Source organism: Cyprinodon variegatus, unplaced genomic scaffold, assembly GCF_000732505.1.
Source record: "Cyprinodon variegatus isolate N-32 unplaced genomic scaffold, C_variegatus-1.0 Scaffold4, whole genome shotgun sequence".
In the NCBI taxonomy this organism is placed as follows: Eukaryota; Metazoa; Chordata; class Actinopteri; order Cyprinodontiformes; family Cyprinodontidae; genus Cyprinodon; species Cyprinodon variegatus.
In genome coordinates, this window is record NW_015150457.1 from 2,576,846 (window position 1) to 2,592,525 (window position 15,680).

At 39.7% G+C, this 15,680-nt stretch overlaps 1 protein-coding gene across 1 annotated transcript in view; it reads left to right on the top strand.

Moving 5' to 3' along the window:
- Positions 1–15,680, top strand: part of rps6kc1 (ribosomal protein S6 kinase, 52kDa, polypeptide 1) — a 36,315-nt gene that overhangs the window by 13,841 nt on the left and 6,794 nt on the right. The window contains exons 10-14 of the mRNA XM_015372872.1: positions 677–724; positions 1,151–1,283; positions 3,411–5,051; positions 6,632–6,721; positions 13,585–13,667. Coding sequence (XP_015228358.1) covers positions 677–724; positions 1,151–1,283; positions 3,411–5,051; positions 6,632–6,721; positions 13,585–13,667 — 1,995 coding nt within the window. The remainder of the gene's footprint in view (positions 1–676; positions 725–1,150; positions 1,284–3,410; positions 5,052–6,631; positions 6,722–13,584; positions 13,668–15,680) is intronic.

The window sequence follows — 15,680 nt, forward strand, 5'->3', positions numbered from 1 at the left end:
CATTTTGAGGGACAAAATGAAGATAAAAAAAAACAGGTTTGGAATTGAAAGTAAAGGATAAAGATAGTTGGTTTGACCTTTTGTTGAAATGTGTTCATTTCTTGATGACAGTTTTTTAAATCTCTGAGTAATTTCAATTTCAATTCAGTTTATTTATATAGCGCCAATTCGAAACACGTCATCTCAAGGCACTTTACAGTTAACCAGATCATCCATTCATATTGATTCAAAGTTTTCTATCTAAGGAAAACAAGTTGATTGCATGGACTCATTAACTCGAATGCAATTCCTCACACTAAGCATGCTTGTAGCGACAGTGGAGAGGAAAAACTCCCTTTTAACAGTACGAAACCTCCAGCTGAACTAAATGTTATAGAGCGACCATCCGCAGAGGCCGACTGGGGTTCAAGAAGATGGAAGCAGAGATACAAAAAGCAGCTGTAAAAGGCGGCCCTGTCCAGGAAACACAGCCAGGCAGACGAGCTCTGAGCCAAATCCCATGTCAAAGGATGAAGAGAACACATCAGAATAAGTTTAGAAATAGATACAAGAGTGTGGAAAATATATCCTAAACATTTAGTGTTAAAGCTCCATTCATCCATTGGACGCAGCTTATATTTTATTACTGGTTATTATTTTTACAATGATGGAAAGTAATGGCATTTCTCTTCTGCAGGTTCTTCTGGTCTTGGACAAGAGAACTCAGGAGACGTTAATCCTCAAAGTGAGAACCATTTCTGTGTTAGTGGGTGTTTGTGTATGTTTCGCTGTATGCTCGCCATCCTGGCTGTGAGTGCGAAGTGTGCCAGAAGCCCCTGTGTGTGACCGGTGTAATTGATTCTAATGGGCCTGTCTCTGTCAGCTCCTCCGCTCTCAGGTGTGAGACGTGTGCCAGATGCTAACGCGCAAATGACTGCACACACACACAAACAGGCAAACCCACACATTTCCTCATAGAGTCTTCTTAATTTGTGGGGCTGTTTCAAATCAGATGCTTTATAAAGCTTGATGAATCCAGCGACTTTGGGTTGCCCTGGGGCGTAGACGACACTTTAAGTTAATGGAAGGTTTCTCCTTTGATGTTTTCTCATTTCTCTCCCAAACATAGTTTACTGTCTAATGTAATCCCTGAACACATGTTTCGTTGTAGGGACTGAGAAAAAGCAGTGACTGCGGACAGGTTAAGAAGACTATTATGCCTTTGTCTGTGCCCCACATGGTGCAGCTGAGAAAGTTCATCATCTCTGAAGACAGTGTTTTCCTCCTGCTGCATTACGCTGAGGGTGAGGCATACCTGTTCTCTATAAATATGCTAAACCTTCTCAACTTCTTCTTTTTCCCCACTGATCAGATATTCTGTCCCCTCTGTGACCTTGTTTCAGACAGATGTTTTACTGAGATTGGTTTGTGTCACAGGTCATTATTCTGAATAGCGGGTGGTGCCATGCTTCATTAGCTATTGCAACACCTGGGCCTCCTTACATCCTACTTACTCTGGGTGTCCATATGCACAGTGCATACACAGAAATACTCAGATTTCATAATAATTATGCCCTGCAATTAACCTTAGCTAACATTAGTAGGAAATATTGACACCAGTGTGAAGGTGTCTATACCTTTTGTTATTCAGGGTTATTTTACAAATGGAGGAAGTGACCTAAGCAACACTGGATCAGAAGCATGGGTTTACTGTCTAAAGGCCAATTTATGCTTCTGATACATAGACTCTGCAACCGTCAAATCTGTCTCTGTGCGCGACCACACCCCCCCACATCGGACGGTCACAAACCCGCGCAGACCTCATGCGGAAGTGCACAGACAAAAAGCAGCTGTGATTGGTCCTTTGTATGCCTTTCCGGCTGTCTGTGTGGTCGTCCTTCTCGATTGGGTGCCGAGGCACGCCATCTTTAAAAATCGAGGAGCAATGGACAGCTATGACGAAAGGTTAATCAAGGAGGTTCGGAAGTACAACCACATGTTGGATGCCTCAGATAAATTATATAAATACATATATCTCCATCTCACAGCTAGAGTTCTCGAATAGGCTCCTCCTTGCGCTTTGGCGGGAAACTGCTGTGCGTTCCTAGAAATTCCAGACCGACGGTGCAGAAGCATACCAGCAAAACTGGTTCGCGACCAGACCCATGCGACATTTGATGTGTGCGGTTGCAGAAATATAATCTGCCCTTAAGTGGGGGTGGGGAACTAAGAGGTTCTTCCTGCAACATTTAGATTATACTTTGGTCCAACACGCATGAATCAAATGACTTAAACAAACTTTATATTTTCGATACGTACAGCTTTCCCACAGTGAATGAGCAGCAGCTTAGTTGCAAATTGCTCAATTACCTCCTCAGTATAAAGTCAATTTCTCCAGAGCCCTGATCATCATCTAATTACTTGAATCAGTGTTAGATTAAGGATGTATCTAAAAGCTGCAGCATACCGGCCCTCAAAGACTGGATTTGTCCTCCTCTTATCTAAGGCATGGGTCTGTCCTTTCATCATCATTGTGGTTCTGAGCTTTATATTCGTTCAAACAGATCCAGGCCTCCAGCTGCTGTTCCTGCGGCTCTACATATTTATGTGCACTGAACTTCTACATAGTGTGAAAAAAAAAAACAGGGACTCCCAATTTTTAAGGTTTTTGGTTTAATTGATGAGTGTGGGGAAAAAAAGTGGTGTATTAAAAAATATTTTCAGACCAAAAACATGTTCATCCCTTCTGATCTGGGAAAGTTTGGTATATTGAAATAAATGCAGAGCCATTGCATTCCTCACTCAATAGCGCTTGTTGCATCCATGCTATTTACTGACTGATTACAAGATTGTAGACACATGTGACGCTAATTAGTGCAAACACCTTGATTTAACATGTCCCCTTTGTGGAATTATTTTCAGTCTTTTCTACGGTTATTATCAGTTTATCCAGGCCTGTTTCATGTTTTTTTTCTTTATATTCTGCGGAAGCATAGTTGAAGAGCAATGTCTAGACTAAATTAGTTCATTTCAATAGAATTTACTTAATTACAGATTTAAGTTATTTCTGTGACCATTGTGGGTTTTTTTATTTCAATAATGAGGCGTACCAATGATTTTGTCCATGTGTGTCTGTATGAAATCAGAGCTTTTATAGACGATGGAAAATAAAGAATAAACTTTGTCAAAAATTATGAAAACAATGTTTATGGCCGAGCTGTTTGCTCACAAGGAAACTAAATATTTTCGTTTCTCTGCTTCACTAACAAAAGCAGCAAGAGTATTGTTGGTCTTGTTAAGGTAATACAATGTGTTTTTGAAGGTTAGCTGTAGCTTTTATTAATTCAGACAATCAAAAAAAGTCAATTAGTTTGTCTTTTCCTATGTTCTCCCTTTCTTTTTTTTTAACTGTTTGCTTTCTTTCTGTTTAGGTGGGAAGCTGTGGTCTCACATTGGAAAGTACCTCCGTAATTCCAGCCCAGAGGAGAGCTTTGAGATTCCTTTCATCCAAAAGAGCCACACCACAGCTGTACATTCTCCGCACCATATAATACCACAGCTGGATGTCTGTTCTGCCAGCTGTGAGTCGGAGCTCATTACTGGTTCAGATCCTGCTTTTGGCCTTCAGAGAGAGGAAGAAGTTCCCTTTGTGTCTCCTGTAAAAAGTGCCGTCCCTGCAGTGCTCCATGAACAAATTGGTGGGCATTCTGACTCTGGGGCTACCTCCGAAGAGGAGTGCACCAACAGCTACTTGACTCTTTGCAATGAGTACGAACAAGAAAAAGTAGAACCAGATGCCCTAGAAGAGGAGGGTGAGGAGAAGAGCGAAGAGGAAATGCTCTCTCTGGAGGTGCCTAATGCAACAGCAACAGCCTCTTCTTATAGTCGTTCTCTTCTCAGCAATGACAGCCTTTCTTCACCGGGAGGCTCTCAGGAACTCGGCTTCTTCAGTGAGTTTTCTGACAAGAGTGGCCAAACCCTCGAAACTGACCAAAACCGCAGCGAAGGACATGAGAACAGTGATGTTTTCAGTCCCTCACGGTCTCCCACCGAGCCTCTCTCTTTGGATCAGTCCAAGCACACCCCGATGGAGTTTTTCCGCATTGATAGCAAAGACAGCGCTAGCGAGGTGACTGGCCTGGATATGGGAGAACACTGGAATTCTCAGAAGCAGCCCCTTCAGTTTTCTACATCCGATCTAGGTTCGGAGGTCACTGAGGATCTCCCAGAGCTGGCTCAGGAGGTAAAAGGCCCAAGCTTGGAGTTCTGGGGTCTGGACTGCAGCGATAAGGCGTCTAATGAGTCTGTGCCAGTCATTTCTTTTAAGGAGGCTGTAGTGGAAGATGAGAGTCATCCACCAGACTTATTGGTCAATCTTCCTGTAATGAGTGGAACTGTAAATGCTCCACAGGAGGAACTAAACCCTTCAGGGGTTTGTTTAGGCATTGAGGTTGCAGCCTCACCTCAAAAGTACATCCAGCCTGATGTTTTGCAGCCTCATAGTAAGCATGAGGATCTGGAGGAGCAACCACTGGAGCAAGACCTTTCTTCCTTCTCCACAGCCTCTGCAACTTGTGACACTAGTCTCGCATGTCCTTCTCTGTTGGACGAAAGCTTGGCATTTGGACTAGAGGCCTCCGACAAAGGCTTTGATAAAGATGATGACAGCCAAAGCAGTGATCACCTTCTTGAATCAGGCATTTTAAGCGATAAACCTCAGCCCTGTACCACAGGAAAAACAGACTCTGCTCCACTCCCCAGTAATGGCGTTGTAGCCTCTGTCCCAGCCATGAACGGCACTCAGACTTGTGCAGTCGTCGAGAGTTTATTAGGACTTGATGGTGAATCATCAAGAGTCAATAAAACCACAAGCAGCAGCGACTTTGATAAAGACGTGTCACGGCTGTTTGCAGAGTTGGACGAGCTGTCGCTGGCAGCCACCCAAGCTTGCATCCCGGAGGAGTTTGTGCGATGCTGGGCTGTAGAGATTGTGACAGCCTTGGACTGTCTACATCAAGAGGGTATTATCTGTCGCGACTTGAATCCCAATAACATCCTGCTAGACCATCAAGGTGAGAGATTTTTTTTTTGATACCTTATTGATTGCTTAACCTTATGGAGACTTTTCAAGCTCTCTTTTTGTCAATGGTAATGAATACACAGATGTTCAAATGCAGGTTTGTGTCACTGGAAGCGTGGTAGTAATACATTTTACACTGAATCCAGTGCCTTGCAAAATAATTCACATTTTGCCAATTTATAGCCACCAACTTTAATCTGGAATCCATGCAATAGACCAACAAAAGTAACAATTTTGATATGATGGGAAAAATAATTCGTGTTCTGCAAGGTTTTTATATTTCAAAAGTAAAAACATGTTCTCCAATTAACTGGCCCTCCTTCCAATTGGAATGGGAGCATTTTTCACACAAGAAAACAATCAAGAAATAAGTAAAAATTTGTTCAATTAAGTGTATTTACCCTTAATTTGAGTAGGTAAATAAGAGTTTGCCAACGGAATGAGTATTTTTACTCTTGGAATAAGATAATTAGATAATATGCACTTGAAATAAGACAATGCAACTGTGTTTTCTCATTTTAAGTGTAAATTATCTTTTTTCACTGGCGAAATGTCTCTTTTACCTCCTCAATCCAAGAACAAATACACTTATTTTAAGAAAAAGAAAGGCTTACCTAGATTTTAATGTTTTCCAGTGCAAGCCTTGCCTCCAACTCTCAGTTGGCTCCTGTTTTTTTTTATCTAAACACATCTCATTCATAACTGCCATATTTGTGGAATAAACAATAAACCTGGGCGGTTAATCTCTGCAATTGCAGTTACTGTAGATTTGCTTTCATAGCCAGACTCTTTTCATCCTCACATGATGGATTAAGCAGTGAGAGGCTCAAAACTTGGGTTATTGTTTTATGGCCTAATCCTGATAGAAACGTTTACCCAACTTTATCCCTGATCTGCCTGATTTGTTTTTCGGTTTACATTTTTATAAGATGGCTGACATTATTTTGAACTACCTTTTGTTGGTGTATTTTATAAAATCTCAATGCAATATCTTCAGGTTGTAAAAATAGAACATGCAAAAATGTTGAAGGGTTCTGAATGTTTGCAATGATTTCCTTTGTATAAAAAAACAAAATATCAGCTAATTCAGCTGCTGGGATTCTTACTTCTAAACTTTGAGGTCAAGTTACACTTCCTATAATCTCTGTTGTACCTAATCTTGGCTGTACTGCACTTCATTCTCCTCTAGCCTTTCCTGAGCATGATGTCAGATTGCCCCTCAACTTCTTTTTGTCATCCTACAATCATCTCTCTTAGCCTTGTTATCAACAAGCGTCTAATTAGCTGAGTGGCTGTTTTTCGTCTCCCTAGTGGTAATTATTGTTCTAAAGGGCCCATCAGCGGCCTAGTGTGGTGCATCAGTCTGGCTAGCTGAGGCTAATGGCTACGGCTACCTAATGACACCATTAGTTCTAATGATAGCGTTAACGGGTAGCCGCTAAACAGGAGTAATCGTCAGGGCTGTTGCTTGTAGAGGGGTAGAAATGAGTGGAGGAAGAAAGCTCTCTGTGAATAGTTATAAAATAGTTTGAAAGGTCAATCATGTTTTTGTTTTTTTTTCTTCTCCCTTAGGGCATGTGCAGCTAACATACTTTTGTAGTTGGTGTGATGTGGAGGAGTCCTGTGACAAGGAAGCCATGGCCAATATGTACTGTGCACCAGGTGAGAATCAAACATTTTAATGCTCAAGGCTGGATTTAAACCACATCGTTAAACTCTGGATCTGAGAAAGCTGAGCAGATGCACTACCATCAAGCGTCTCCCTCTCAAGTTTGGAGCAAAGATTAGAGTTTTAATTGATTTATATTCTAGATTCCACTAACAGTTTTTTTTTTCTTTACAGCAGTTATCTGTAAAGAAAAATATAATAAAGCAAAATCTGCTTTATTATAAAGAGAATGCTTTTCAAGTGCCTCAAATATTATTTGTTTCCTCCAGCTGCATGAAGTTGATTGTAACAGATTTTATTATAAACCATTGAGAGGTACTTCTCCGAGTCAACAGAGATTTCTGGTTTTCTGTGGGGACTGAGCTATCATTTCTGATTAACCTAAGAATTTTAACTCATGAAAGATGGAAAAAAAAAATGCTGCAGCTTCTTTCAGAAAAGGAATTGTATTTGAGTATCCCTATCTATACTTCAAAGCATCAATTTTAAGCTTTTATCTAATATTTATTAAATGGATCAGTAAAAAATATAATGTCTATCAAGACCTAAAACTGCTGAAGTCCTTTTAGTATGATATATTTAATAATAGATTGAAATAAATATTTTTTTATATTTAACAAGCTGCATTCCATATAGAGCCAGTGAAGAGAAAATTGGCTAATTCTGGCCTCTACCTCACACTATACAGGGCATTAGATGAAGCTAACCTCTAGTTATCAAATATACTAGAACTTATTTAATGTTTAAAAATCCCAGGGATTTTATTCTAAATGTAAAGTAATAAATCTCAGATCTTAAGGTTTATTTACTGCAGTTATTCTTTTGTCCTTTAGAGGGTGGTGTTGTGCTACATTCCGCTCATATTGCTGTAACTCAGTGTGGTTCTCCCAGCTGACATGAGGCAGCTGAGGCATGCTGTTTAAAAGCCGCCCAAAACAAACTGCAGCTAGACTATAGCTCTCAGTCTCTATTTAGCACTTCTGTTTGTGTGTGTGATTGTTAGAGAGTATGTTTGTTTGTGCTTGTATGTTTAATTCTTTCTCTTTTAAATCATTATCTGCCTACCTCCGTATGTTTAATATATTTATTCTGATTACATAGGATTGACACACTTTTAATAGTATGTGTCCTATTAATTTTTCCCTCTCCAGAAGAGGAACATTATATTGTGAAGAAGGAAATCTCAAATTTGTACCCTTCATTTTAAAACTTTTATAACTTAGTCAAGTAGTTAAATAGGCATTAGATTCTAACTACAAAACTCTGAGTAAAAAGGCCATGGTGTTCCTGTGTACACAGCAAAAATATAGTATAATTGATTTAGAAAAAAGGAAACCATCATTCTTCTGGTTTTAAAATGATATAACATTGATTATTCCACACCCGGTCTCTGCTGACTTCTTATTAGACTTTACTCAATTGTCCAACTGTTTTCTTAAAACATTTCCTTTATAAAAGTGTTCATCCTTTCTTTTATAAAAGTTTTCATCCTTTCTTGAGTTTCCATATTTTTGCGGTCTGTGTTTTTACAACTGTAGATATTTCTTAACAGCCAAATTTTTCATTCTTTTGAGGAAAAAATTGCAGGTAAGGCAAATTTATTTGTATAGCACAATTCAGTACAAAGACAATGCAAAGTGCTTTACATGATTAAAATATAGGAAAATTAAACAGATTTGGAGCAAGTAGAAGAAAAAATAATAATAATAATAAAAAAAATGTAGAAACAAGAAAGAACATTAAAAGCAGTTTGACTAAAGAAAATAAAAAAAAAAAGAACTGATGATGTTTCAGTTGAGCTGTTTAACTAGAACAGTCGAAGGCAATCCTAAACAAATTTGTTTTTAGTCTTGATTTAAAGGAACTCAGGCTTTCCGCACTTTTACAGTTTTCTGGAAGTTTTTTCCAGATAAGTGGAGCATAGGAACTAAATGCTGCTTCTGCATATTAAGACTCCTTCTTTTTAGCTAACAAACTATCAAGGCTCAGAAACATGTGTGGGACGAGCAACATCAGTCTACTCTCCATACAGAGCATGAGAAAACTCACATTTGCTACTTAAATATTTTTGGAAAATGATATTTAACTCCTCAGCTGTGAAGCTTATCCTGAATATGTTTTATGCGTATAATTCTACACATGTTCGTACTCTGAATGCTTGATATTATCTTGATTTATTAGGGTTCATCCAAGCAATGTGTCAGTTTTTGGCTCTGCAAACCTGTGTACATTATAAATTGAAAGCATTTCTCTAAATGCATTTTAGTCTGCTCCACTCTGTAGATCCAAACAGGCCAACTAAACAGAAAAACATCCATCCTAACCGTATACAAGGTGTGAAACATCCTGATAGTCACACTTGATCCCCGGTGGTTTGGATGTAATTTTTACTATTTGCCAGCAGGGGGTGTGTTGCCATGCTGTGAAGTTAAAAGACCACTCCGACATTTATTGACTGCTGTTCTACTGAATCACAGGCAACTTCCTCTCTTTATCTCGTTTGTCATTGTTCACATTTACCTTAAACCCAGCTATGACGCCACCCGGCTATAATAATGCCTTTCCCGTACTGATATTTTAGTCCATTCTTCCATACATATATGCAGGCATTAAATGTAAGTACAGCAGAGAAAACACACACACCCTGTTGCAGAGGTTAGGGAGTGTGTGTCTCTGCTGCCCTTGTTATGTATTGCTGTTTATCCAGACAGGGTCAGCTCTAGCTATGGCTTCATTCCTGATGACAGATTTATGAGTGTTTGCCAGAAACCTAGCAGGGTGCCTGCTGTGACTGAGGCACCCCGTGTGTATGTGTTTATATGGTGTGTGTGTGTTTGTGAAGGAAGACAGCATGTTTTTTAAAACACACTCATTCACACCCAAAAAAACACGGGAGTGTACTTGGAAAATGCGGCGGCGACGGGGGAATTAATCTGTTTATCCTGCACTTGTGCTTATTTATTTTCTCACTGTAGTGTCATTACAGATAAACATCAGATGGCTAATGTTTTGTTCTCTGATAAGAAGGAAAAAAGCAGTTGCCTTTTTTTTTTTTTTAACTTCTTTAGAAGGACAACCTAGTTTAAACAGAAAGGGGAATTGTTTATTGTTCTGTTTATAAGGAAGCAAAGCTGAAACTGATTGTCTTGGTCGTCTAAGAAAAGGGAAATTTGATTTTCTTCCTCTCAGAGAGAACAGTTACCGAGGACTCCACCATCCTTGTTTTGGATCCTTTTACCTACTCAGCCTAACATGATCTAATGGAAGATAAAGTTTAGTTCCCCTTTTTACACCAGGCTTTCATTTCATTGTTTAAAAAAAAAAGGTTGTTCAAGGATGGCATAACCTGGCAGGACTTCTGCTTTATTATTTGACTGCTTGTTCTCTTACCCAACAGTTAAGACATAAAGTGAATCTTTATGAACAGACAATTTACTAAATGGTGCTTATTTCATTTATATTTTTATTCAATTTATTGTAGTTCTTACATTCCTTCCTCAAACATGAATTATAACCAGTTGAAGGGGTTTTATTTTACATCATAAAAAAAAAAAATCTAGCGACTCACCCACCCTGAAATCCCTCCTCGAAAGGCTGCTCTTCTTTAAATATTTTTAGTTTCGTTAACAAAATAAATGTGAAATGTTCTTAATACATTATTATAAAAAAAAAAATTGCAAGAAATTGCTTGTTTAAAAAATTTATTACGTTAGGTTTAAACAATCTTTTACAGACAGGGAAATTAGGTAAGGCTAAAAAATGTATTTTAATTGTAAATATTCTATGCAGTGTTAGGGTTGCATTTAGATACTGACCTCATCCACAAGTAGAGTAAGCCACAAAAGGCATCTTAAGCTTGCTGCTTACAAGGGATTGAGCTTAGGCATGTTCAAGGAAAGTTGGGTGGAAGAAAAAAATTGCAAACAACCCAGACATCACAGACATTTTTTATGTCACTTCTCTGCAGCTAAAAGAGACTAGATTGTTGCTTGGTGGTGCAAATCTTTGCAGATTAAAGTAAAGTGTGCATTTTTAGGTAAATTGAGGTCCCAGTCTCTACATCTGTAAATATTTCTGTTATGAATCAATATCTGTCTGAATTTCTCTAAAAGTTTTTTTTATGATTTATAAAGATCTCGACACGAACATCTATCTAATAAATAATTGGGCAGATATATGCGTATTCGTCTATAACACCTTGTTTGAATAGAATAATTTAGTGCAAGAATTTAATGAATCATACAGATCGGTGACTGGATCTGACCGGTTTTCTTGATTAGGTTTTTTGGGGCACATTGAGTTTTGTAAATTACGGTAGAAAAAGGACAGGCACACTGGAATGGTTCAGTCTGAATCTTTATAAGAAGATTTATAAAGATATTATATGAAAAAAAAATGAAAAACATGTTCTCGGATATCCTTTCAGTCTAATGAGTGATAATGAATATAACTGATCCTGAACTACTCCATAAACCATTTACCGCAGTTTGTTGACAACAACCAAACGCCTTAGAGATTAAGCTCCATATGAGAGCTTAATCTTAAGGTGCTTTGCCCATTGCTGCTTCTAATATTTTATGGTCTGAAAATACTGGAGAGGGAGCCTGGAAATTCATTTAAAGTTCCTTTTATGGTTGATAAGTTTTAGGTTTAGTGATCAAGAAAGGAGTTGTTTTCAGTGCAAGATCTGCAATCAGTAATGTGGTTGTTGCCCTTCTACTAAAGACTACCTTTATAAAGTCAATTTCTTTAACTAATAGATCATTTGCATTAATAGTTCATATAAATTTCTATCTTTTACATAGTAAAACTTCTGTTATTTGCAAGTTGTTATGATGGCTTGGTTAAGTTTTCCTGTTAAGCAGAACAAGATGTCTTGAAAGGTGCCGTATGATTCCATTTATGGTAATAGTTTGTGTGTTTTCTCTTTTTTTTTTCCATCTTATTTAATTCTTTTAATTTTCAAACTTTGTTTAAGGGACTATTTTGTCTCTTGTTTTGCCTTCAACTATCTCTGTGTGTTTGTCTTTTCTGCCTTCTGCATGTCTTATGGAAAGTGCTTTGCATTGTTTAGAAGTGTCATTGTACTTTCGGTACTTCCTACCTGCAGTTTACTTCCTCATTTTATGGCGACTGTCAGTTAAGGTTTTAGGGAAGTCTCTCTAAGAGGAGAAGAAAGAAAGTTCCTTATGGCGCCCATGAGAAATGAGAAAGTGGAGTGTGATTAAGATACGCAGCAGGAGAGAATGTCGTCAGGTGGAGGGGAAAGGAGATGAGGCTGCAAGCTGGGAAGTTTGTGCTGCTCTGCAAATGTTTTGTCTTTTAATTCTATAAAAGTTGTAATGAAAGAATGAAAATACCAGGTAACACACCATGAATCCCTTTTAGTAGGAGTGGGCTCATGGGTCCTTCTAATTCTCCCTTCCCATCCGCTTTTTCTCCATCCTGTTTGCTCCCTTCCTCACTCTGACAGAGCAGTAAGTGTGGCCAGCTCCACTGTACTCTCCCTGCAGCTCCTTAGACATTAATCCATTGTGATGACATCGACCTTGCTCTGAGATGCACACGCGTGTGCATGTCCAGCTTTTCCCCTCCAGCTCGTAACTACACAGGTATCAGTGGTCCGTTCAATGACGATCTTCTCTCCTTGGCTGTCAAAACAGTGGTCCTGGGATGCCCCAAAGACTGGTTGCTCAGTTGGCTGTGTGTGTGTGTGTGTGTGTGTGTATATATGTGAGATTCAAGTTGTATCATAGCCCTCTCCAACCTTGGCTGTAAAGAGAGCCGCGCAGGGCCCCGGAGTTTTCCGACAGCCTCCGGGAAACGAGGGGTCTTTGTCTAAAAATGCACCCCCAGCTGAGGAGCCCGTTCCCTGGGCACACACAACCGTGACCCTGGGTCCCAGCCCTCTAGGTGACCAACCCCCTCACCCCCCATCCCTCTGGAGAGTGGAGAAGAGGCTGAGCAACACATGAGGCCATCTGGTCCCCAGTGGAGCTACCATACAGCAGCTATGAATGAAAGTCACTCTCAGGGGCCGTTCAGCTGTGGATTCCCGCAGCCTTCAATAATGACGGTTTGTCTGGATGATCAGAGTGCGGTGGCTGGTCTGACTTCTATGAAATGTTCACCTATGAAAGGCTTTTTGATCTTATAGACAATCCGGCTGTTGGTTTTACAACGCTGATGCAAGACGAGGTTGTTGTCAAAAAAAAGAAACCGGTTATGAAAACTTCATAAAGTACAAAACCTAATATATAAATATAAGAAGAAATAAATTTAGATGTTTTTTTTTTTCTTTTTATAAAACCGTCATTTGATGTTTTTTAAAGAACTGCATTGTAAAAGTCTTACCTAAATCCTTGGCTCATGTTAGATAATAAAGATGTAGATTTACACATTTGGTGTCTCAATGTTACCATATCTTGGTGTGTGTGTGGGTGTGTGTGTGTTTTGAATAAGTGGGTGTTTGCATTCGGGGTCAGGTCATGCAGATGGTGTGAAGTTGCTGCACAGAAGGTTTCCTCAATTTAACTGCTTTTTATTATGCAAATTGCCCTTCGATGAGACACACTTGGAGTGTGTGTGTGTTTGACAGAGAGAAAGAAACTGTGTTCATGATTTGGTGCTCGTCTGATTCCGATTGTATTAATTCATTCACATATTGAGTAACGCATTATGACAGAGACGGATTTTAACCTAAAGAGATTTAAAAGGATGATATAGAAAATAAAGCATTTAAGGATCAGTTGATGCTTTCAGCTGAATCAAATTCACATTTCCTCAACATGAAGATCTTTTTCCACCTTGTTATCGTATTGATTATTTCTGTCTTTTCTTTTGCCATCGTCTTCAGAGGTGGGAGGGATCAGTGAGGAGACGCCGTCCTGTGATTGGTGGAGTTTGGGCGCCATCCTCTTTGAGCTCCTGACAGGAACGGTGAGTCAAAAAGTATCGACTGTGTTTCTAAGGTGTTGTGGGATTTCTGTAGGTGTCTTGGCTTTGAGCTCGCACACACTCTTTATGGTCCTGCCAGGTGGTGTGTGCGTGACTCTTCATTTGTGTTTGTATGTTTTCAGTGGGCGGGGTTAGTTGGTGTTTGTTTTTGTTTTTTTAAGGGGGTGGGGGAGATATGTGTGTGAGGTGCGTCTTGGCTGCAGTCTCTTACTCCGGTTCTCCAGGAGTGCCAGGGGTGTCGGTGTGACTTTCTCCCCCCAGCCTGTGCTCCATCTGCTGGGCCACTGGGTCAGCTCTCCCCGGGCCTTTCTGCTGGCTCCTGGTGCAGCGCTGGGCTCGGGACACACTGACCTCAGATCAGCATGAAAGGTGAAGACCTCGGCGGCTCTCAGGATGCTGCAGCTTGGCTGGTCAAGGATGAGATGGACCGTTTTTTTAAGTCAGGCTTTTGAGGAATACCAATACAAGGCTAAAGAATTCACACCCCTGTAACTTCAACGGGCTTTAACAGCCTGACAGCAGATAGGATGTTATTAACAGACAACAATAGCAGATCATACCCCTTTACTCTGATACACCTGAGTAAAATCCATTCAAATCACATACCTTCAACAGCTCGTTAGTGAGGAGTAGGGGTGGAACGGTTCACAACATCCACAGTTCGGTTCGGTTCACGGTTTCGTGGTCACGGTGTTCGGTTCGGTATATGTTTATTGTTACACCTAAAAAAAAAAAAAATTATAACAATTATAAAAATTAATCCAAAAAAAAATTATGAAATTAATGAAAAAATAAACAAAAAAATATGAATTGTAATTATTTTTAATGATTCGCTGAAACCATGGATCATTTCCGCATGTTTTGCTGCTTTGAATTTAATCATCTTGCGCATGCCCTCTACGATCTCCAAGGAACTCAGAGCGGAGCGGACGGGAGCCACAGCGGAGGCGGTAGGCTTTGCTTTGTACAGGCGGTCTGGAGCGCTGATGGAGTATGTGGGATTTCGGGGTTAGCATGACATTTTGGTCATGTTGCTGTTAGCATAAACAAAACATGTTGCACAATGCTTGCACACTGTTGCACTTTTATCCCCAACTTTCTTTCCGCCGTCATCGTAGGCCACTCTAAATGCAAAGCGCTCCCATACAGCAGACCTATAAAGTGCTCCTGTTCTTTCCCACTCGCCATACCCACACAATTCTCCACAACTGATTTTTTTCTGCTACACCCGGTTCTTCTTCTTCTTGTTTACTACTGGTGGTTGGCTTTGGTCGCAGTAACGCCACCTTCTGCTCTGGAGTGTAAAGGCTTCGCCTATGAGAAAAAGGAGCAGTTCATGAACCGAACACAACACACGCAAACCGAACCGAGACAGTCGAACCGAACGGTTCGGACGGTTTTCATAAACCGTTCCATCCCTAGTGAGGAGAGTTCACCAACAATCACCATGAAGAAGAAGTAGTGAAACAGTAGAATAATCAGGGATACAGTTATGAAGAGATTTTAATGCAAGGTAAGTTTATATATATATATATATATATAAAAGTGTTTAAAAACTCTGCAGCACTGTTTAACCAGAAAACGTAAAGACGATGAGGCAGCTGCAAACATATGAAGAGATGCACTGGAACCGACAAGCTGGCAAAGGAGAACGTTAATTAGCATTTGTGTGTTTGGTTTTGGAAGTTGTACTTCCGTGTGTTTCCTGTATGCCTTCAAGAAAATGTAAAATGTTTGATTTTTAAGGATTACTGGAGGTTTGGCTTTTCAGCAATGAAATTATAAGGAGGCCAGAGCCAATGCCGAGGTAGAATGATTATACAATGACATCACGATCAATGTTGATGCATCTAGAATTCGATATGTTTAATGCCCTTTAGAGATGCTTTGATATCCTCTCTCATCTCACCCGTGATGTTTACATGGCATATTTTATTTGAAAGATGCAATCGCTGACAACAAGTTCTCAGTCTATCCACCTTTTTTGATCAGCAT